General features: G+C 44.3%; 2 protein-coding genes across 8 annotated transcripts in view; both read right to left on the bottom strand.

Moving 5' to 3' along the window:
* The window catches only part of LOXL2 (lysyl oxidase like 2), a 63,563-nt gene extending 57,028 nt beyond the window's left edge, over positions 1-6,535 (bottom strand). For all 3 annotated transcript variants that reach the window (XM_050910227.1, XM_050910225.1, XM_050910226.1), the window contains exon 1: positions 6,324-6,535. The gene's annotated coding sequence lies outside the window, so the exon portion shown is untranslated. The remainder of the gene's footprint in view (positions 1-6,323) is intronic.
* On the bottom strand, positions 6,486-18,484 carry ENTPD4 (ectonucleoside triphosphate diphosphohydrolase 4). Of its 5 annotated transcripts, none has more exons than XR_007767654.1 (14): positions 18,404-18,484; positions 17,929-18,126; positions 17,267-17,472; positions 16,594-16,744; positions 16,404-16,507; positions 15,717-15,776; positions 15,309-15,463; positions 13,601-13,767; positions 13,045-13,369; positions 12,227-12,312; positions 11,840-12,001; positions 10,864-11,555; positions 10,280-10,363; positions 6,486-6,511 (listed from the first exon to the last, which is right to left on the bottom strand). XR_007767654.1 is itself a non-coding variant. In XM_050910233.1 (12 exons), exons 1-12 carry the CDS (start codon positions 18,409-18,411, stop codon positions 11,327-11,329), a joined length of 1,827 nt encoding a protein of 608 aa, XP_050766190.1. In that variant the 5' UTR covers positions 18,412-18,484; the 3' UTR covers positions 10,456-11,326. The 5 variants fall into 5 exon arrangements, 3 of the variants coding, with proteins under 3 accessions (XP_050766190.1, XP_050766191.1, XP_050766189.1); XR_007767653.1 differs by lacking the exon at positions 6,486-6,511 and adding an exon at positions 9,161-9,217; XM_050910233.1 differs by lacking the exons at positions 6,486-6,511; positions 10,280-10,363 and having other exon boundaries at positions 10,456-11,555; positions 15,333-15,463.
* Between the last annotated feature and the right edge of the window lie 2,996 nt (positions 18,485-21,480).

Consider the following 21,480-nt stretch of genomic DNA (forward strand, 5'->3'; position numbering starts at 1 on the left):
CAGAAAACTCAGAGTATCTGTGGTGTGAACAACTACCAGTGAAATAGTAGCACTGGTCTGAGCTAGTTGAAACAGTTCTTCTATCAACAAGAAGTAGCTAAATCAATTAGACATTATTCTGAGGCTTCTGTAAACTTCTGCAATCTTTTCAACTGGAGGGGGTGGGGGGGGTGTTTTTAAAACTGTACTTTTTTTCATTTAGGTTTTCAATGCATCATAACAATTCTATTCACTTCCATTTTCTGTAACTGTGAAAATAACACAAAAACGTGGCTTTCAAATCTCTATTACAGAGAAGACCTTGAAATTTTGTCTTCTGACCCAATTTTGGACAGCAACACATTCTGAAGCGTCAGCATTTCCCAAAGAATGGAAATTTATTCTCACCAGCTTTGACCTCGGGTATTTACATCTATGTTCAATGGGTTTTCCAAAGAAGTCAGCAGAAAGTTGATAGGCACAGAGAGAACAGCAGGTATTCCCAAAGGCTAACTTACGCAGGAACATCCCCATTTATTTCAGTATATTCATATTTGTAAAGGACTTTCTAGCAAGCCCTTCCCTAGCACAGGACTGCTGCCTATAGCATACTCTTCCAAGTTAGTCCTGCCTGGTTTCACATCAATTCTCAAATTAAGCCTGTTAATTATTTTGAAAAGTTCAAGTGCTTAATCCACATCTCTGGATACATTTCCAGCAACGTAACACCAAAGCCTACAAGAACATGTCTCTCATCAGACCTCTCCCTTTTCCCAGGCTTTTCATCACTTCCTAAACGCAATTTACCCACACCAAGGAACGCCTGCTTCCTGCTCAGAGCACAGCTCCATTTTCTCAACCCCAGCCACAGGAAAAACAGCATTTGTTCTTAGTCCCAGCTGCTCTGGCACTGATGTGCAAGGCTTCCCCCACTCTCTGATGCCACCTTTTATCGGAAAGGGATATTGCATTGAACCGGGCACCAACATTAAGAGGGATCTGCAACATGCTGGCAACAGAAAGGAAGCTAATTTGGAAATGTAATGCAGCCCTGCATAATTTAAGTAAGGTCATAGCTCTTCACTGAACAAACTGACAATACCTGATAAGCTCAGCCTTGCTTACAAGAGACTGTAAGGTGTTCAGCACAAAGTCTCTCTTGCTGTCTGTTTCACAGGCTCTCTACATGAGTAGTCTGGTCCAGAACTGAGGGTTCAGTCCAACACAAGAATGGCCCCGTTACTTACTGGCATAGCAGGCTTCTGAGATGATACCCACCCAGAGGAGACTACACCAGCTGATAATATCGGTAGGGACATGACAACCACATTCCCACGAGCTGGTAAAGCAGCCGGTTCCCCAAGGTCAATCGTGCCGTTAAAGGAGAGGGGGAAAAAAAAATTAGAAGAGGACAGTTGTTTCTTGGTGTGATATAGAGAGTATCAAGATGTCAGGACTTAAACCCAGGATGCCACTGAAACAGAGCTTGGTTCTTCTTCCTAGGGAAGCCAGCACGAGTGGTCAGCAGCACCAGGTTTTGCACACTAGTCCGCAGTGCCCTAATTCTCCTGTACCAGGAATGCTCATGAAAGAGGTGAAATCCTGCAAATTGCAGTTCGCATCATGGCTGTCAGCAGAGCACCACCTCGTGCGTCAAGCCTGGCCAGATGCTCCTCGCTCAGTCTCAGGGACATCAGGGGAAAAACGTGTCACAGCAGAAGCTCCACAGAGCAGAGCTATTTCAGACTGGCAGGAAGCTGGAAGCAGTTTGGCCAGAGGAAGGAATGTGTGAGCGTCTGCTGATCAGGGCATGGAGAAACATGACAGCCTGCTAGAGGAATGTTTGCCGAATGCCCGGGTCGGGTAAGGATACAAGCAGCAAATGCCATGCAGGCTTCCAGCTGATGGAAGAGCTTGCTGGTTGCATAAAGCAAAACATTCAGCCGGAATTCAGCAAAGCTCTTCAAGGTAACACGCTGGATTCAGGGAATTTGCTGCCCCCTTCATATTGCAGCTGGTTAAGACCAAGAGAAAAGCACCTAGCAAAAAAAAAAAACCAAACCCCAAAAAACCAACCAGAAAACCTCTCAAAATCATACAGAAAAAAATGCTGCACAAACTGGATTTGAATCATCTGATCATGTAAACAGGAGACCAGGGAAACCACTTGCCAAGCCCACCAGCCATCCTATCACCTCTCAACCTGTTTAACTGTCACCTCATTGCTCTTGGGGCTCTGTGGAGTTTGCTGCCCTTCACCAGGAGGGAAGCACCGATCTACCACCCCATGTTATCCTCTCCCCAGCAGTAATCTTTCAGCTTCTTCCAACAAAGGGGCAAAGATACACCCCTGTGGGCAGCAACACCATAGCTAACAGCGGGCACTGATTTTCTGCATTCAGTGACTCCACACATAATAGATATTTTCATGCAAAATACTTGTACAAGTATGAGCTACAGCTGAATGTCTCTTGGCCATACACACAGCCACCATTTCAGGTCCACATCCCTTGCCTACATGTTTTCTTCTGCATCTGCCTGAAGGACACGCCTTGCCATATGGACAAGTCAAGACTGGTTTTGACCAAGTAGTCACAGTCATGGTCCATGCTCGCAAAAATTAGGTACGCACTATTAGGTTCTATAATCTCTCTTCTCCAATTTTCAGTTCTTTTACAAAGGGAAGGCTCATTGCCTCCCCAAACCATGTGTTTTCACCCTGTAGACTCTCTGGAGCCGCAGGTTGACTTGACCTTTCAAATTCATAGAGCAGATACACTAAGCTCCGTAAAGGTTGCTCCGCACAGAGATGATCTAGGCGATACCTAAAGAACTGAAGGACCTGACTGCTCTGTAAGAGTGTTAATGACACGTGGCAACTTTCACACCAATTGGCCCTAGTGGAAAGTTCCTGCAACGTGTAATTGGAGAGCTATATCCCTGCTTTTGAGCTCACAGGGTAGCTAACAAACACCAGCGATTCTGGAGAAGTAGGTCTATGCATCCCTCAAAAAAGGCATAAACCAATTTATATAATATGTTTAATCCCTACTGGAATTTCTACGATTTCCACATCAGGAGTTTGTTAGCGACTGAACTGACCTCCCAGACTCCCATCCCCTGCTATTTGGCTACTGCTAGTTGCTGTTGAAAGGACTGTAAACTTGCGCTGCTCCTACTCAGGGAGGGACCCTTGCATGACACATCTCTTTTTCAGCCAGCAAAGCTGGAAAAATGAGATTTGTTTTCTATAAGAAATAACTTCAATCCTTTGAGATCTCTCTTTCTCCTCCTCTGCATGTGTTCTAGTCTAATGGTCAATGCAATGCAGACAACGACCACATCATGCTTAGTTTCCATCACCCACTTGATTTTCCATGCTTTGCAGTCACCCCCTCAAATCTGCAGGCCTCATAACTTCTCAGTCTTGCAGTTCCTATTAGCTCACTAAGGCACAGCTGACCTCAAAGCTCTACAAAAACATTCCAAAACAAGATCTCTGCTGAAGTCCAGACTCTTCACAAACGGCCCATCCAAACAGAAGCGCAGAGCAGCCTCATATGAGATCTGTGATAGACCCATGTCTTCCAGCTCTCAATTTGATGCATCGTCTAAAGAGTAACACACCTTAACATCCATTAACTACACCTATCTCTGAGCAAATGAAAGGCTCATGCGCCAAGGTGGGTGAAACCTGAAGCCCCGTGAAATACTTGCAGCAGATATATTTCTGTAGCAGGCACAGGGGCTCAGAGATGACGTCTGTTCTTGTACATGACAGCAGCTGTTCCTTCTCAGTCCCAGGCAGTTTGAACAATAGAGCAGCACATACCCAGAGAAAGCACATCCATCTTCCTTGTATTTCTCTCCTTAACCTTTCAAGAAAGGGGTGGGGGGAGGCCAGTTAGTACTGAAATCTCCCAACTGGAATGCGAGCTTCTGGTTTTCCTAGGCCAAGGAAGACCCAAGTGCAAGGCACTTTGCAAGTACTTTTCATTCTCTATCTGTAAGAGCAATTACTCAGAGATCCTAGCTGTCTTTGAGCACTGATTCAAGGAGTCAGCTGTTGAAAGGCAACTTCCCCCAAGCAATCTCCTGACAAAATGCAGGTGGCATACAATATCTGACCAGCACACACCAACATCCTTCCCCATACATACAAGTTCCTGACAGATTCCCTCTGTGCAACTCAGCCATCCGGGAGATGAGTACAGAAGGGTATAAACAAAGTTTTGCCCCTAAAAAATGTGAAAAGAGTGAGATTTCTAGAAAGGAAAAGAGTTTGAGAAATCCAGCTTCACCAATTCGAGGCAGTGACAACACTGTGGGAAAGCAGTGTGAGCTAATCCCACACGTGCAGTGAAAGGACTCACGCACTAAAAGTCCGGGAAGGAGGGTTGCATTTTGTCGTCTTATCCTGACGGATGGCAGAGGTCCTGGAGGCTTACCATCCCCTCCCACTAGATGGCAAGAGTCCCCCTCCTAACAGCAGAGCCTCTGCAAGCACAGACTTTGTGTCCAGGGGTCAAGAGCCAGAGAAGGGACTTCTGGCGCTGAAGAGCACTGAGCAGATAGAACTGGCCTCGCATCCAGTCTGTCAGGATTTATTTTGCTGTGATTAAGAAAGCTACATCCAGGAGAAAGGGAGAAGAGGGGAGGAACCGAACAGGATAAGGCCATTTGGTTATAAAAGGGGGAAGATCCTCAAAAACACAATGTACTGGTCTCCATTACTCCCAGGCAAATGCAGCAAATCTCTCCTCATCCTTAAAAGGCGTTACGGAAACATCTGTTTTAACGTCTTTTGTGCTGATTCACTATGACAGGCCAAAGAACATGTCCCAGCAAGGACAGTCTCTGCTAGCGGTTCTGCCCTTATGCAGAAACTTGAACAGTTAGTTCAAGGACAGAGACTCCACTTGCTGAATGTGCAAGAGAGCTCACTGCAAGACCAGGACATGGGATGCAGAAGGGAACAGCTACGCAGGAGATGCATAACACACCCTTGTGTCTGGTCCCACCATTTCATTAACACTCTTCAGGTCTATGTGGTCAGCAAGGAGCTAAGGACCCTCAGCTTTCATGGCAGGCAATGACCTAAGAGTTACCCGAGACTACTGCCTTCCACTATTTATTACTGCCTGCCAAAATTTGGCCATGGCAACCTAGAGAGCCCACCTAAGGGGGTAAAAACCTGGCACTGTTGGAATCTTGTTTGCAAGTCACCACTGGAGTCATGAGCAGAAGAGAAATGCTGGTAAGGTGCCATACACAAGACCTAGGAATAGAAGACATCCGCAACCTCTAGGTTCAAATCCTGCCCTGCTCTGCAAATTATTTGTAGCAGGGAATGTAGCGCTAGTAACTTCCAGGACCCTGGAAAGCATTTGGAGTTCAGGAAAACCCGGACATCACATTCGTGTGTTCAGTGCATTTGTATGTTGCCTGGTACAAGCATGCTGAGCACTCTCTTTTGAAGATCAGGGCTCTAAAAAGTATCTCCAGCAACACATATCACTCATCATCTAGGAAGACATCACTAACCCAGTCCCAAGCAATTTCCTAGCACCAGTTCCTACCAATCCAAAGACCTTTAAGGATAAGCAGGTGAGAAAGTCATTGTCATCCTCCCATTCTTTAAACAAAGGGAGGGTGACCTGAAAAACAACTGTCAGGACCAGGTCCCCTGAACACTACACACACAGAGGCTAGCGCCCAGGGAGAGGGACACAGCAAGTCCTCACGAGGCTCATTTCGGCTTTCAATGAGCTTCATGCGTTATTTAGTAGCAACAATGGCAGAAACAATGGGACAAGTAAGAACAAGGTGCCCCTGATCAGGCATGCCATCAAGTCACCACTGTTGACTGTCCCCTTCGCTAAGTGCTGCAGAGACAGAAAACTCTTTTGTTTCCACAAGCTGCAGGGCTACCTCCTCAGGGCCGGTGTTCCTGGAGGAGCCATGTGCTTCCTCCCTTCCCCACCCTCTCCATCATACCCTGCCTTTCTCATGGGTATGCTTTTGTCTCCCAACCACTTCTTCCATTAGGGGCCACATCTGGCCTTGTTTGCTTTGGACATTTTCCACACACAAAAACACAACAACAAAAAGAAGAGTGATACATTTAAGAGGCCGTGAAGCCAAAAGCTACAATATCATTCGCCTGTGCATTCCAGGTCACTGGGATAGGTCAAAGAGCAGTGCCCTTGCCTCCCCTCTGTGCTTTTCTGCATGCCTTACCTGTCCTTAATGGACCTGGAGAAAGGACAAGGTGAACAGGAGAAGCAGAAGAAAGAAAATAAAGCATGTTAATGCAGAAACAGACACAAACAGATAAACATTACCATTGTGACTTGGGAATCCGAGCCAGGAACAGGCACTGAGTGAAAACAGGTATTGCTAAGTCTCTTAAAGGAATCATGTTTCCCCTGGTGTTGTTGCTTAGTGTAGTCTTTTTGGAGCAGGCTTGTCCAGGGGTGGGATGGAAAGGCTTCCTTTTTTTTTTTCTCCTTCATCTGGAGCTGCAAAATTGCTGCAAGAATAATATGGTGTTAGTCTCCTCCTCAGATGTCGTCACAAACTTCTTCCTCCTCTTCCAGAGCCCCTGCCCCATTCTGCAAACCCCTGGGGGGGTGGGGGCAGGAGGAAGGGGAAAAAAAAAAAAAAACGAAACAAAACAAAAAGCCACCACACACACACTAAGTCTAATTATTGGGACACTACAGCCAGATTTTCAAAGCAGTTAAGAGCTGAATGTGCAAACACTTGCCACAGGATAGTTCAAGCATCAAAAAGCACAGCAGTCTGGTAAATCCAAGCATTTAGGTTTGGCACTTAGCTGATTGCTTTTGAAAATCTGTGCCTCCTCCCCATGCCTGGTGGGCTTTAAGCTCGTAAAGCAATTAAAGGCACCCGCGCATCTGTCAGCCTCAATATAGCAAACACTAACATGCAACGAACTCACACAAAGCCCTCGCAGGAAGGGCCTCATGCAGTCCGTGCGCTGACATCTTGTGCTGCGTTACACAGAAGGATGGCGCATGGCTCGAGCTCCCCCCTGCACTGGAGGCTGGGCTGCCAAAGTCTCATTCCCCATTAATCAGCAGCTTGGAGCACCCCAGAGGAGGTGCCCATGAGGAGCAGACTGCTCCCTGATCCCAGTCCTACCCCACAGGCCATCCCATTAGCCTCACAGACACACCAGCAGCAAGGCTATGGGAGCAGAGTGATCTGCAGGGTGCTCCAGTTGCTTCCTTGCACAGACATACTCTCTGATCACACTACAAACCCATACATACATACGCAATCAAGCCAACATTTTGTTGCCCTACACTGCCCTGATGGTCAGGCTGGTACTCAAAGCTGGTTTTTAATATCCTTTCTTCTAAAACACACTTTCCCAGGACAAAAACCCTACTCTCTTCCATACCAACACCCAAGCACATCCCAGTTACAGCATTAAAACCACCTCCTGAAAGAAGCAAAAGCCAGAGGTTCCAAGTCATTGGTGCTCTACTCTTTCCAAAGGTACAGACCAAGGACGATCAACCTTTTTAGATCCACAGCCTAAGAATCTGCTGAAATTCCTCTCAACACACTCACTTCTCTCAAAGCAACAGCAACCCAGCCCAGGACTGCTGCTAAATCAATCCAAAGCCACCAGTCAGTTTTCAGCTTGGTTTTCCACTTCAGCTCCTCACTGCAAACCACTCTGCACGCTTTGCTCCCCTCCACAGCATCCTACCACACTTCTACTGCACCTTCCCCATGGTTCCACAGCAATGAAAACACAATCCCACCCCTTCCCCAACAGGGCTAAAAACCTTCACTTTGAAGCCAGAATACCTTGCATAAGCAGTAACGTGTCCAAAGAGCACAAGACCAGAGCACAGCACCATCTGTTCTTCCTTAGCCCTATGTTCTCCCAGCCCTTATAGGCTCTTGCTTCTAATGAGTATGATGGCTCTCTCCTGTGCACCTTTAGGAAACTTAATTAACTCAGCTGCCTCTCACTGTGCCCCCTATACCTGTGTGAGATCAAGGGGCTTAACTCCCAGCTTGCTGGAAGTAAACAGGGTCCCAGTGCTGCCTTCCCAGTGTACTCAACCCCTTGAAGCTCACTGTACTCCTACCAGGGTGGGAGACTCTGTGGCCATGGATGGAACAGCTGAGAGTCAGGATTTAAAGAAACTCAGCCCATTCCCCTCAAATCTTTCAGTTAGGGTCACAAGCATAAAGACATAATGCAGCAGAAAACCTGCACAAAGAAATACAAATCCAAGAAGCAACTGGGGGAAACAGTTTATTGGAAGAAAAAAAAAAACAAACTGTGAAAGTGAGGCTCAGTGACTGGCATTACCATGACAAATTGACCCTTCTCATGCACAGGGAGGGGCAGCTGAGCATCTAATGAGATTTCTCAAAGACCTTAAAGAATTTAGGAAAGCAAGTCCCCAAGCAGATAAGAGCCAGCTGGTTTTACTTTTGAAGATAGCCTTCACCCCCACCTCACTCTGAAGCACCTCGACACCTGCTCACCTTATCAAGCAGTTTACCACCTGATAGCTGAATGAGGGGGAAAAAATACAGATATAAAACAGGCCTCTGTGCACTATTTTGCATGAATGAAGAAAGCTTGTTTAAGTTTCTAGGCCTTAGACTTGTTTGAATCTGGTTTTTCATGCACTGCTTAGATTTTTAATGAACGGTAGCTGCTCCCACAACCAATCTCTGCTGGCAGTACCTTTTTACCATTACAGGAGGAAATTGTGTATTGGGTCACTTTTATTCTGCCCTTCCTGAACCAAATCACTAGAAAAAGCAGGACAATACTGCTAGGATCCTGGAGCAGAAAAAAGTCAAAGAAAAAAAAAGAGACACTGTACACTGCAGAGCAGTGACTGGTACATGGAAAGCTTCCTGCCCATTCATGCCCCATTTTCCTGATCACTTTCTCACCACCATTCATCATCATCTCTTTCTTCACATTCCAAACACTCCTGCTTCATTTCTTCATTCCCCAGCGAGGTGCTTTCAAAAATGAGTGTGGAAACCCTAAAGCAGGCACACGATGCTTTATGTAAGCACAAGACCAATCTGTCTCCATTATCCCAGTGCTGTACCTGTCCCTACTGTATTCACCAAGCTTGCTAGCTGCAGCTTGTTCTACCAAAATCTTCTTAAGCTCTGGGGGCCATAAAACACATACTTCATTGTGTACAGCCATAGTTTGTCCATCCTACAAGATAAGAAAGCAATGTCGAAATCCTGCCCTTGGTTCAACCAGGACATATTACATAACTTCAGACAATTGTTTTTCCTTTCAAAAACATTTATACCACCTTAGTTAAGGCCAGAATAGTTTTTTTTTCCATGACTGTCCATTATTTAATAAAAATGAGCTTCTGATTCTATTAAAGAATCAATTTTAAAGTTATACATTAAGATTTTTTTTTTGTATTCTCTTACATGTTAAGAACTTCGCTAAAAAGAAAATGCTGCAGCATCTAAAAGAAAGTTCTATTTTAAGTCTGAAACATATTTCCTTCAACTTTTTACTGTTTTTATGATTTTCATAAGGGTTTTTTTATTGGCATTTTTTGGGTTGGTGTTTTTTTTTTTTTCTTGCTGCATTTGAGACACTATCTCTTCTGCTAAGAGATGCTTGGCATCTGCCTGGATTTTGCCAAGTCACACACTGATACTTCCTCTCCACTTTACCACTAACGTCAGCCCTTGTCAAAGGGGGCTGCTTTATCTAAGCACGCAATTAGAGGCTCTGTACTCTAGTTTTAGGCATCTCGGAAATGGGAAGTACAGGCTCTGTAACAACTGGAAGTGTCAGTTTTCTGATAATTCTTATCAGCCTAGGAGTGCAACAAGTTTGTACCACAGTTCCAGACATCAGAAGCGAGAGGTGTATTATCCAAGCATTCTCTCAGATGGTGCTCAAAAAATAGCAAAGTGCAAAACAGACTCCCAGCTGGTGAAGTGCTTAGATTTGTCAGGTACAAGAAATCCTTCATAAAAGGAAGACGCTTTTTGTTATTTCTGAACATTCAGTTAAAGATTCCGTTGCTGTTTCAAAATTCCACCACATATCCAGTTAATTCTTATGACTGCAACACAGCCATCTACCAGACACTGGATGGAAGGAGCAGGAAGTTTAGCACCTAAATTTAGCTGCAGTTCAGCAGATCAAGCCTAAATTTCCTATACAGTCAAAGGCAAAAGCAAGCATATCGAAAGGAGACAATAAAACAATGCAAAGTATCTAGATTTTTAGATGAATAAACTGCACCTTAAGTATGACAAAAATGGTATCAACGTGTCTAGTTCTCCAATACTGAAAACAGCATCCAGTTTTCCAGCATATTCACACCTACTAGAAGAGAAGAAAGTTTTGCCAGTTGGATACAAACAGTGAGAACAGAAGTGATGCTGTGCAATAAAATATCCATACACCAAAAGTTCATATAAATCCCACTTTTAATCATGGACAAATTTACTTTCAAGTAAAATTAACAGTTTTAAATAAAATATAAATTAACAAATCAGTACTCAAAAACAAAACAAAAAAGACACTGTGCATGTCTACTCTAGCAGAAACAAAAGCCTAGGCATATTCCAGTTCACCTTACTGGAGTTTCAGGGAGATCTCTGAATGATTATGAAACAGAAATAAAGGATTAAAAAGTAGTGACTTTTGCCACTATGAGGCTATAGCTTCCAAGACAAAAGGGGAAACTGTCACAAATAAACAAAACTGATTTAAGCAGTTTTGTGGAAGCACAGCATTGGGTGCAATAGATTTTTCTTCTCCATCACAGTACTTATTCCAGAATATAAAATCAGATAAGCTGTCCTAAAAGGTTGTTTTCTTACTGCTTTTGAAAACCCTGCACTTCCTTTTCTTTGACTGAGGAGACTCAGAATTGAGAAGTCAAGTGATATCAATCCTGGAATCTGGAAAAGAAAATAAAAACAGTCCTCATTCATCCTAGCTAACAATATTTCACAATCTCACCCAAAGGATGAGAATTCACACTCATTCTCTTACCATACATAGCTTAAGCTGCTGCTACTCAGTTACTGACAACGAGCCTTTGCTCATCCCATTACACACAAAAGTGCAATATTTAAAAAAAAAAAAGTAATTTTTGGCAGATATTGTCTAATGAGACTAAGCCAAGTTGACCCCGTTTTCCCATGTTTCCAAAGCCTAGCTGTATTACACACTCTGGGCAATCTTCTACTTCAATGGTTTAAAGGGACAAAAAGGAGGAACCCTGAGGCAAAAATGGCTTTTTGTGTAGCAAGTCCAATAAAAGCTCTCCATCACAGCATCTCATAAGGGTCCGGCGATCTTCTGTGGTGGGAGGCCTTCCTCGATCCATAGGGAAGGAGACGAGCTGTTACGCAACATTCGCCTGTGGATCCGTCTGAGCCTTAGCAGGTAAAGCAGGATGGAGAGCAGCACAATCAGAAAACAGACAAAAAACAAATAGTGATTGTAAACAAAGGAGAAGCTCCTCCAGTGGGAGTGACTTCCACGGAAGTTTTCTTGCTGGATGTCTCTGAAAAGAATCAAAGGGATAACAGACATAAGCTGCAAATCAAACTTTGCTCCCAAACTATCTTACCACAGGAAAAGGAGCCCATTTTAGTAGAATAGTCTTTATAAAGCATTACTTGAGCTACCTGAAATACGTACTGAAGTTATAGATAATGCACTAGAAACAACATCTTGTCTCCCCCTATCTGTCAGCTGCTTTGCTGTCACCATACTTCTCCCCTTCACAAAACTCTCATACCTTCCACCCAAATGCTCTTTCCAGACATTTGAGAAAACAACTGGTACCTTAAAGGTAAAAACCGCGTTCGGTAAAGAATGGCTCCCAAGGTCCATTGCACCTCTTTATCATAAACCTGCAGAGCTGTTTTCAAATTGCTGTAACCCACAGGAAAAGAGAAGCCACTGTGAAATACTTCATACATCCAGGCAGACTTAAAACACTGGTACCTACAGAAAGAGTGGCATAAGGTCAGGCCGGCAGTTACAGAGTCCCAGAGGACTGGGGAGCACAATTAGACACATAATTATCAGTACTTTTTTATGGCTGATGCAATATTTAAGGTTATATTCACACTTTCAATGATTTCATTAAATGGATCATTTGGACGTGACCTTGACCTCTCCCTGGCAACTCTGCATGAATGAATTTGCTGTACAAACACAAATACTTACTTCAATCTGTGGAGATCAGCATGTGATGCATAAAGACCACGGTCAAAACGTTCCCGTAGGACAGACCACTTAGTGGCACAATAATCCTTCAAGAAAAAAAAAAAAGAAAGACTTCAACATTGCTTCTGCCTTGAGAAGAAAAAAATGCCACTAGATAAAGATGCTCTGTAGATACTAAAAGCCAGAAAACTAAAAAATAACTGCTTCCCTTGCACTGCTAATAAGTCAGATCACAAATTTCACGGTATTTTCTGTAACATTTTGATCCATATTTGGCATTTGTGGTTAAATTAATATTCAGTAGCACTTAAACTCTTTGGTCGTGTACTTGGAGATGAAAAACAGACAACCTGTTTTTAGGACATTGACAAAGCAGATCATATTCCTCCACTTTATGTTGTAGTCTTACTTTAAACTGTCCCCAACAGATGGATCCCTGTTAGGAGTAACACCTGGGAAACTGGTACAAAATGTATAAAGCAAGAGGAAAAGGAATTATTTTTCTAACAACAACTAAGACATTCCTAAAAACAAGCAAGGGGTGGAAACAGCATGGATTTCCCCATTATCAATAGTTCTGCTGGAACTTGACTACCATGAGTCCCGTTCCCTCTACAGTCAATTTTAGTATTGTACCTTAATACAAGTATTCTAAAAGAAAACCCAATGAGGAAAAGATGCCCTGTGATAGTTCACTGCAGGGTTAAAAGGATTTTGGATCTTTAAAGGAAGAGTTTTGTTGCAAGACTTTCAGAACAGAATGCTTCTAGAGAGTAGTTGTTTTGAATTAGAAAGAGTTTATCTCAGGAACACTTTACCTTTGCAGCTTTAGTAAATTTAGCAGCATTGTAATCTCCTCCCATGCGTAACACATCCTCAGTGCAGTAGTAGAACTCTGAGAAACCATAGAATTCACTGTTCTGAAAGTGCACAGCAGGCTGATAGACACCATTAAGAGATGTCTGCGTTTCATTAGTCTTATTCATGAACGGTTGAATAATTTCACGACACAGATTAAAATCTCCTGTTCCCCGCAAATACATTATCTGTCCGTTCTGCTGGATCTCATCCTGAGCATCCAGGGGCAGGCAAGGATCTAGGTAGGGTGAATCAGAAGTCATACCAGTCTGTTTGCCCAGCAGTCTGTATAAAAGAGCAAGCACAGTAACAACTGCGTATCAGAAACATCAAGCTCTGAGATACAACAGCATCAAAACAAAGCATCCTCATTTAAAGAAACTTCAGCATTGCATGCAGCACGCTGTAGAAATTAAGTTTTATGTCAGGAGACTTTACTAAATATATTCAAAGTAGGGGGTTACTGAGCCTAGTGAGGCACAGAAACCATATCCCCAAGCGACTGCAGCCAGCTACCTGTTTTTAAGCACTGTACTGGTAAATAGACTGTCTTCATATCTCTGGCGTGCTGCATTTCCTCCAAAGCCAAGGAACGTTGCAACGTAGACTCTATACACATGCTCAGTTTGATGAGCATCGCAGCCCAAGTTGAATTCTGCAAGTAAGTTTTTGGCTACTTCCTCCTGTAGGAACACAAGCACCAAGACTAGGTATAAACAATATGAACCAGAACCCAAAGATGAGTTCTTTGGACAACTGGATACCCTTGACATCTTTAAACTTCACTCCTTACTCATCTATTTTGCTTTTCACAGGTCCATATTACCTTCTACTTCATAGGCAGAGCAAAGCATATTGACTGCAGAGAACTGTGTTATCACTACTGATACTCAATGAACTGTAAAGGCCAGGAACTTCTACTATGGACATTGAAGTATCTTTTTCTATGAAAAAGTATGTGCTGTGGCTACTAATCTCAATGCTACCATTTCTGACCCAGTCCCCATACTACTGATTGCTAGGCTACGTAGATTTATGGTCTGCCCAGCAGAGCTGTTCTTCGTTTTCCAATCTGGAGCGCTCAAGCTTTTCAGGAGACCCGTCAGTCACTCAGCTCTCCTCACATACCATACATCAGTCACTCGCAGTAGCTTTTCAGATATTTAAGAGACGTGTAGCAGAAGCACTTTATGTAGAACACGCTCAGAAATGTAGCGTAACATTACATGGTTTCCAACCAACGTTGTAAGTGAAAAACAGCACTGGCACTGTAAGTGTCACAATCAGTTGTTTGACTCTCTTGTCATTCTCTGTCTGGGAACCTGGGCAGGTTCCATGACCAGAATACCTATTTTATATCGGCTTATGTTTGGATAGAGTCACACAACAGTCATCATCAATTGTCTGCAACCTGCTCTGAATCTAAACACTCATACTTTTGTTTAACAACCCAAACTATTTGTTACACCATCTGTCTGAAAGGCAGTGTAGTTATTAAAACCTGTAATAATGAAAACTCATCACTTCACAGGAGGATTTAAGAAAAATAAATATATACATCATTATAACAGTGCATTGAGAGTCAAAACATAGGGCTTTCATACTATTCTTACTTTAGATAATTTCTCAATAAAGTTAATGGGAGGTTATCCAACTTCAAAAATTCAGGAATTACTCTAGAACTCAGCAGATTGAAGTTAGAGCAATTTATGTTCCATTTAAGACTTGTAACAAAGAAATTTGCTTCCTACAACAGATGAACTGTGCTGAGGATGTAGGTGATATTTAAACAAACTGTACTGTTATCCCCGTGTCCTGTTAATTCAGTTTCTACCAACCTAACTTAAAGGCAAAGTCATATCTTATATAAGTTCTTATATAAGAAGAACCACCACACAACTTTTGGTTACTAAACTCCAGAATATAGTCTCTTAAGTATAACACAAATTTAAAAATTGTACATACATACATGCACAAACACAAAGAATGCACATCCACTTAAACTTAAAAATTAGTGGCAAATTATACTAATTGAAATAAACTTTCTGAATGAACAAAATACAAATGAATGGCTTAGCTGAGGAAGGACTCGTATTTGCCATCTTCTCTTGCCTTGGTTTTGGCATGGGATGCAATGAACAGCACTCAAAACAAAGAAAACAAAACAACGAATATGCATTAAAATAAATCAAAAGGAAAAGAAGAAAGTTGCACAGATAATAACCTGCTGCGAAGAGGCAAAGCTTACAGTTTTAGGGACTTCGTATGCTATCTGAGTTGACACTCCACCCATGTCAAGAATACCCACTGTCCTCTTACGAAAGATGGCCTCTTTGTTTTCACTGCCTGGGACATGCACCTCCACAATCGCTTCGTCCTCTGGGTAAAACAATGAAAAGGCGTTAAGAAATACAACTAGGGCGGGCCTCAAGCAGCAGTACACTACTTCTAGTTAACTTTTTTTTGTAGCAATGCAGATCACTGAAATTTCACACACAAATTAAGCCAACATCAGCATCTGCACACGCACTATTCATTAACATCTCTGTCTAAAAACATACCAGCAACAGTGAAAGCACAGGAATGCACTTGAAGTCCTTCCTAAAATCCAATTCACAATTAAGGTACTTACCATCATCTGTATGTTCAAATCTTCCAAGAACAAAGTTGATGCCAATCCATGCATATACTCCTACATGCATAAGAAAACATATTTGGACATTTCAGGAATATCTGGTACATATCATCTTAAAAACAAAGAGGGATTTTTTGCATATGAGTTAAGATATATCACTGCTCATATTTTATTATATAAAACACTTAGAAGTTAAACATTCCTGACAAGTTATTCTAGTCCTTCTCTCCCAAGTCAAGGCTAGAAAAATCCCAATTCAATGTATTAAAAACAGTCTGACGTGTAAATTTCAGAAAAAGAAGGCACATTAGCTTTTAAAGTGATTTTAAGCCTCTAGTGAGCTGATCACATCAAAACATCGCTTCTTTAGAAACCATTTTTCCCTGCAAAGTTTCTTCCATCAAGAATGTTGTGCCTTATCCTTACCCCTCCCTCCCCAAAGCCAGAGAAAATGGACTAAAATTCCTGCTAAACACAGATAAGTTACTTTCACTGCTAATTAGAAAACATTTAGACAAGTTAGAAGATCACAGCAGATGATCATCTCCACACTCCATATGTTGCTACTGAGGAATAAGGTCTCTCAACCAAACCAGAATTTAAAAATGCAACAAAAAAAATTATCCAAGTTGTACTGTAAGAGTAATAAACATTTCAAAGATAATTTTTCCAACATTAGCCTACCTTCCTGTTTCCCTGAAATAACCTCTGCATGCGAGTCCGAAAACAGAAAATCAAAATGCACAGGAATATCAGTGAGCAGATCTTCAAGTATTGCCTTCTGCTGACTGCAAAATTACATTTTGAACAGTTAAAAATAGTCAGACACACCAGGATTGCTATTCTAAATGCTAAAAATAAGACAGCCAATAACCTTTCTGGCAGAATCCTCATTCCTGCAGTACACAGAATATAAAGAGGAGTCTCTTTGTGTTTTGCACGTGGCACATGTTCGGCAGCAAAGCTCAGAAGCGGAGAAATATAATCACTGACCTTTTCAGGAGAGCTGGCAAACTCCGAAATGCCTAGTGAAACAGATAAATATGAGAGTGAAGCAACTCAAGCTTTGGGCACTTCCTGGAAAATCCTGATAACCAACGCACAGAGAAGAAACCAACAACCCAAAGCCAAACCCAGGAAATCAACGACGAAAATAAGAGTGAAGCTAACACTTAATCATCCTCTAAACAATAAACAAAACCCTGTATTAGATATATTACCTACTTATATAATTGGTTCCAATAGCTTTACAGAAAGCCAATTATTTAATCACTAAATAAACAGAACCAAGTTAACTGACAACTGAACCGGCAACTGTCTTAGTCCACAGAGAAACCTCTCCCTCCTGCCCATCAGTGTCGTGTTTCAAGCCTTAAAGCTGAACAAAGCTCTCTGCAAACCAAACCCAGAGAAATCTGGAGGAGTGCCATGCTGACAACTTGCAAGTGTCCTTTACCCAGACGCTTTAAATATGGGGTTTGAAAAAGCAAAGTTAGGATAGGCAACTATCTAGAAAATCACATCTAAAATTAATTTCTTTCCAGTACCTGGTTTAATTTTCATAACCACTGGTTTTCTGTTTTTGTCCCTCATCTGTTTGATGTCCAACAGATCATGCGGATTACCATTGTGCCTTGGCCAACAATACACAAAAATCCTAGAGCCGCTGCTGCCACAGTCCACAACGATTCCATAGTTCAGATTGGGGTTGTTTGTATCTGTAGCTTCAGTGTCAGTTACTCGGGCAAGATATCTAGAAGAAAACTAGGCATTACCACGTGGCAATTAAGTTCCATATGGAAGTTTTTCTCAACATCAGACTCAAAACAGGTCAACAGTTTCCATCATGGCAATCAGTTTTCATTATTGTACTGTTCCTGAAGAAAAAAGTGTAGTGCCACCCATAAGAATCAAATTCCCAGAATAAATACCAAAAGTCATTTCCAGAATAATTTATTATGCAACATTCTTGTGTCTGTAGTTTTACTGCACTGCTACAGACACCTTAAATATGATATTAGAAAGATGAATTATTGATAAATTAAAAGCAACCTAGATAAGGAAAGCTTCATTTAAAAAAAGGCAGGAAGTTTTACTCATATTTCCACCCCCCAATTGATTTATTTTACAGACACTTGCTGTCAGTCCTTTCTCTTTCACACCAAAACTACATTTCATTCCTCTCCACAGGAATCTTTCCAACTCTTACCTGTGGAATCTTTTGTCCCTGTATGCACGCCCATACTTATTGCGGATGACTACCAGAGAGTAGTAAAGCAAAGAGACAGCAGCAGCAAGTATTCCTATCACAACGATCTGTCGCAAAGTGGTGTTGAGAATACGTGGACATCCCACCGGAGAGATGCTGAAGTGCCAAGAAGCAGGAAGCAAACATGAGATGCTGATCCTAAAATCCAAAGAGGATAATCTACTTTAAAAATGGACTTTATTACCGAAAAGAAGCACAATGCATTCTGAAAGAAGCTAAGGACAAACAGATTCTTCACAAAACTTTTTACTTTGCTCTGCTCTAGCTTTGCTTTGCTCACGCTCTGCCTTGAGTGTAGCCAAGACACTATTCCCACCTTTGAATTCATCATTAGCCATGAATTCATGATTAGGTTCCCTGTCCTTCACTCAAAAGACATCACAATTTAATTTGACAGTTCCTTTGGGATTCTTACCTCCCCATTTTGGGATATGACCAGCAGACAGAAAGACCAGCTGGAGTTCAAACATCAGCCGGTCACCTCAGACTGACAAGGCACATCAACCCTTCTCAAAGCCATTGCTCTTCTGTTCCTGAATTAAAAAGAAAACAGAGATGATCTTCTAGACAGCGTTATGAAGAGCATTGCCAGCAGGTCGAGGGAGGTGATCCTTCCCCTCTACTCAGCACTGGTGAGGCTGCATTTGGAGCGCTTGGTCCAGTTTGGGGCTCCCCAGGACAAGAAATACATAGAGCAAGTTCAGTATAGGGCCACAAAGATGATGAAGGTACTGAAGCACCTCTCCCATGATGAGAGGCTGAGAAAGCTGGGCCTGTTTTATGTGGAGAGGAGACAGCTCTCATGAATGCATATAAATATCTGACTGGAGAACGTAAAGAAGGAAGCAGACTCTTTTCTCAGTGGTGCCCAGTGACGGGACAAGAGGCATTAAGCACAAACCGAAATAAAGGAAATTCCATCTGAACATCAAAAAAAAAACCCCCAAAACCAGCTGTGAGGGTGGCGGGACACTGGAACAGGTTGCTCAGAGAGGCCGTGCAGTCTCCATCCTCAGAGACATTCAGAGCCTGACTGGACGCAGTCCTCGGCAACCCGCTCTAGCCGACCCTGCTTGGAGCAGAGCTGTTCACCGCTCTGCTCAGGGAGACGAAAGAAAGGTAGGCAGACACAGCAGCGCACCGCTACACAAGGTCTTTATAAACAGCGTACCTTCCGCTCTGCTACCACCTGCAAGGCCAGTCCCCAAAACGTAAAGACTCCAGACATAACAGAACATCAGCTACATTTGAAAAAAAAAAAAACCCAAACAAAACCACCACACAAATGCCGACACTTCAGCACAGGTCAGGACTGTCACTCTTTTTCCACCGCCCCCAGCTGGTCTCACAGCCCTTCCACACACGCCCCATCCTTACGAAAGCACCCGCCCGAGGTGCCACGAAGTCCCTGCGCGGGTGCCAAACCGCAGCCGCCCACTCCCGCTCTGAGTGGCATCCACAAACCCGCACCGGGCGACGGCAGGGAGGGGAACGGGCAGGGGGGGGACAGGCCCCGGCAGCCCGCAGGGCAGCACAGCGGGCTGTGGAGGACTCCCGCCCCTTTCTCACGGCCCCAGCAGCGGGCAGGCCGCACGGCCCGGCCCGGTCTCCCCCCCGACCCCGCTTCCCAGAAACGCAGCGGCACCCCCGGCGGCCGGGGCCTGTCCCGGGAGCCCAGGGGCGCTCCCCCCACCCATGCCCACCCCGGAGAGGCCCTCCCCGCTGCCGCCCGTTCCCCTCCCCAGCCGGTGAGCCCGGGCAGCCAACACCACACTCACCTCCTGGCCCGCCGCCGGACCGCCGCATAGCAACCGGCCACAGCGCCACTTCCGGGTCCCGCCGCCGGACGTGACGCACGCACGCACGCACACACGTGGCGCTGGGGCTCGCGGTGGTGGGCTGGGAAGGGATTCCCCCGGGGGCGTGAACACGCAGGGGGAGGCGTGGCCACGGGTGAGAGGAGGCGTGGTTGCAGGTGAGAGGCGTGACCAGACGTGAGGAGGGCGTGGCCACGGCGGGGGCGTGGCCAGGGAGGTGGCCGTGGGTTAATGTTAATTTATAGCGCAGCAATAATTGGGGGCAACCACTGCCGGGCTGTGCAAGGTATACATTACAGTGCTGGTATAAACAGACAAATATAAATATACAAACAGTACATAAGCATATAAATAGAAATTTAGAAATATAAATATTTATTTATACATTATAAATACACAATGGTATGGTAGCACCTGTAATAAATACATAAATATTTATGATATAAGTAATAAATAAATGAATCTGGTTAAAAAAAACAAGCAAAAAGCCTCTCCTTGCCTCGAAGGGGCTGAAAATCTGCCAGCAAAGCAAGGAACCCTCCTGCGCGTTGCCACTGAGTGGCAGCACAGCTTGTGCCCACGCAGCTCCAAGATCCCTTCGGAGAACTGGAAAGAAGAAGTTTATCCTGGCAGCTATCATGTATTAATAACAGGAATAACCTCGCGGAAAGGCTGGGGAGCTTTGCTGGGGCCTCACCTCTCCCTGCGGGGAGCGGTTCCCGGGGTCCCGGAGCGAGCTTCAGCCTCGTCCCGGCTGCTGCCGTGAAACCGAGTGTGGCCGCGTGAGCAAAACCACACGCTTGGCGAGTAACGCGTGTCCAGGCACAGGTTTGGAGGGTGTTGCATAAAGCTCTCGTGGGTTAAAGGCTGCTCTTCCAGGGGTAGGCGATACGCCGGGTGATTTTGTAAGGTCACAAATTGCTCCCCTGCGGTCCCTGTTCGCTTGCAGGAGGGAAGGAGCTGGACCTGCCGGGCGGCTCTGGCTTCTCCACTTCTTCTCGTTCCTTCTGCCATCACAAATCGTTGCGTTACAGACTTCGCCTTCGTCCCTGGGAGCCCAGCAGGAGGGAATTGGGACAAAACTGAACACCCAGCCTCACGGCTGCCGTCATTTTCTGAACGCACGCTGGGTACCCGCAGTTTGTCCGTCTGTCTGTCCATCACACACCTCTGTAGTCGCTCAGATGCAATGCTGTATTTTGGATGTCCCAGCCTGAAACACCCCATGAAGGTTTTGCCTTTGGACAGTGCAAAGCCCTTCAGTGACGGAGCATCGAGCCTCTGCCACGCATTTCACGGGGAGCATCCAGAGCTACTCCTGGCTTTTGAAAGCCACGGTCACATTGGGAACAGAGAAACCAAATCTGGCCCGGGGTGAAGCAGCAGAGCCGGGATTGTCTGTCTGGTCCCCTTATGAAAAGCAGATGTGACCGAGGAGCCGCATTGCTCTGAGCAGGACCCTCTGCGGGACTCCTCCCGCTGGAGGGGAAGGTGGAAGGCGGCGGGTTTTCACACAAATTCCCTTTCTGCCACGTTTCCCCTTCCTTTTTCTCTTCTCACACGAGAAACTTTCATCTTTGCCTCTCGAGCCACTGTCGGTGCATCTCAAAAACACTTTAGCTTTCACTTCCCAGTCGACGCAGAGCTACCAGTGCACCCAGCTGCCCCTGGGGAG

This window comes from Gymnogyps californianus, chromosome 23 (genome assembly GCF_018139145.2).
Source record: "Gymnogyps californianus isolate 813 chromosome 23, ASM1813914v2, whole genome shotgun sequence".
Classification (NCBI taxonomy): Eukaryota; Metazoa; Chordata; class Aves; order Accipitriformes; family Cathartidae; genus Gymnogyps; species Gymnogyps californianus.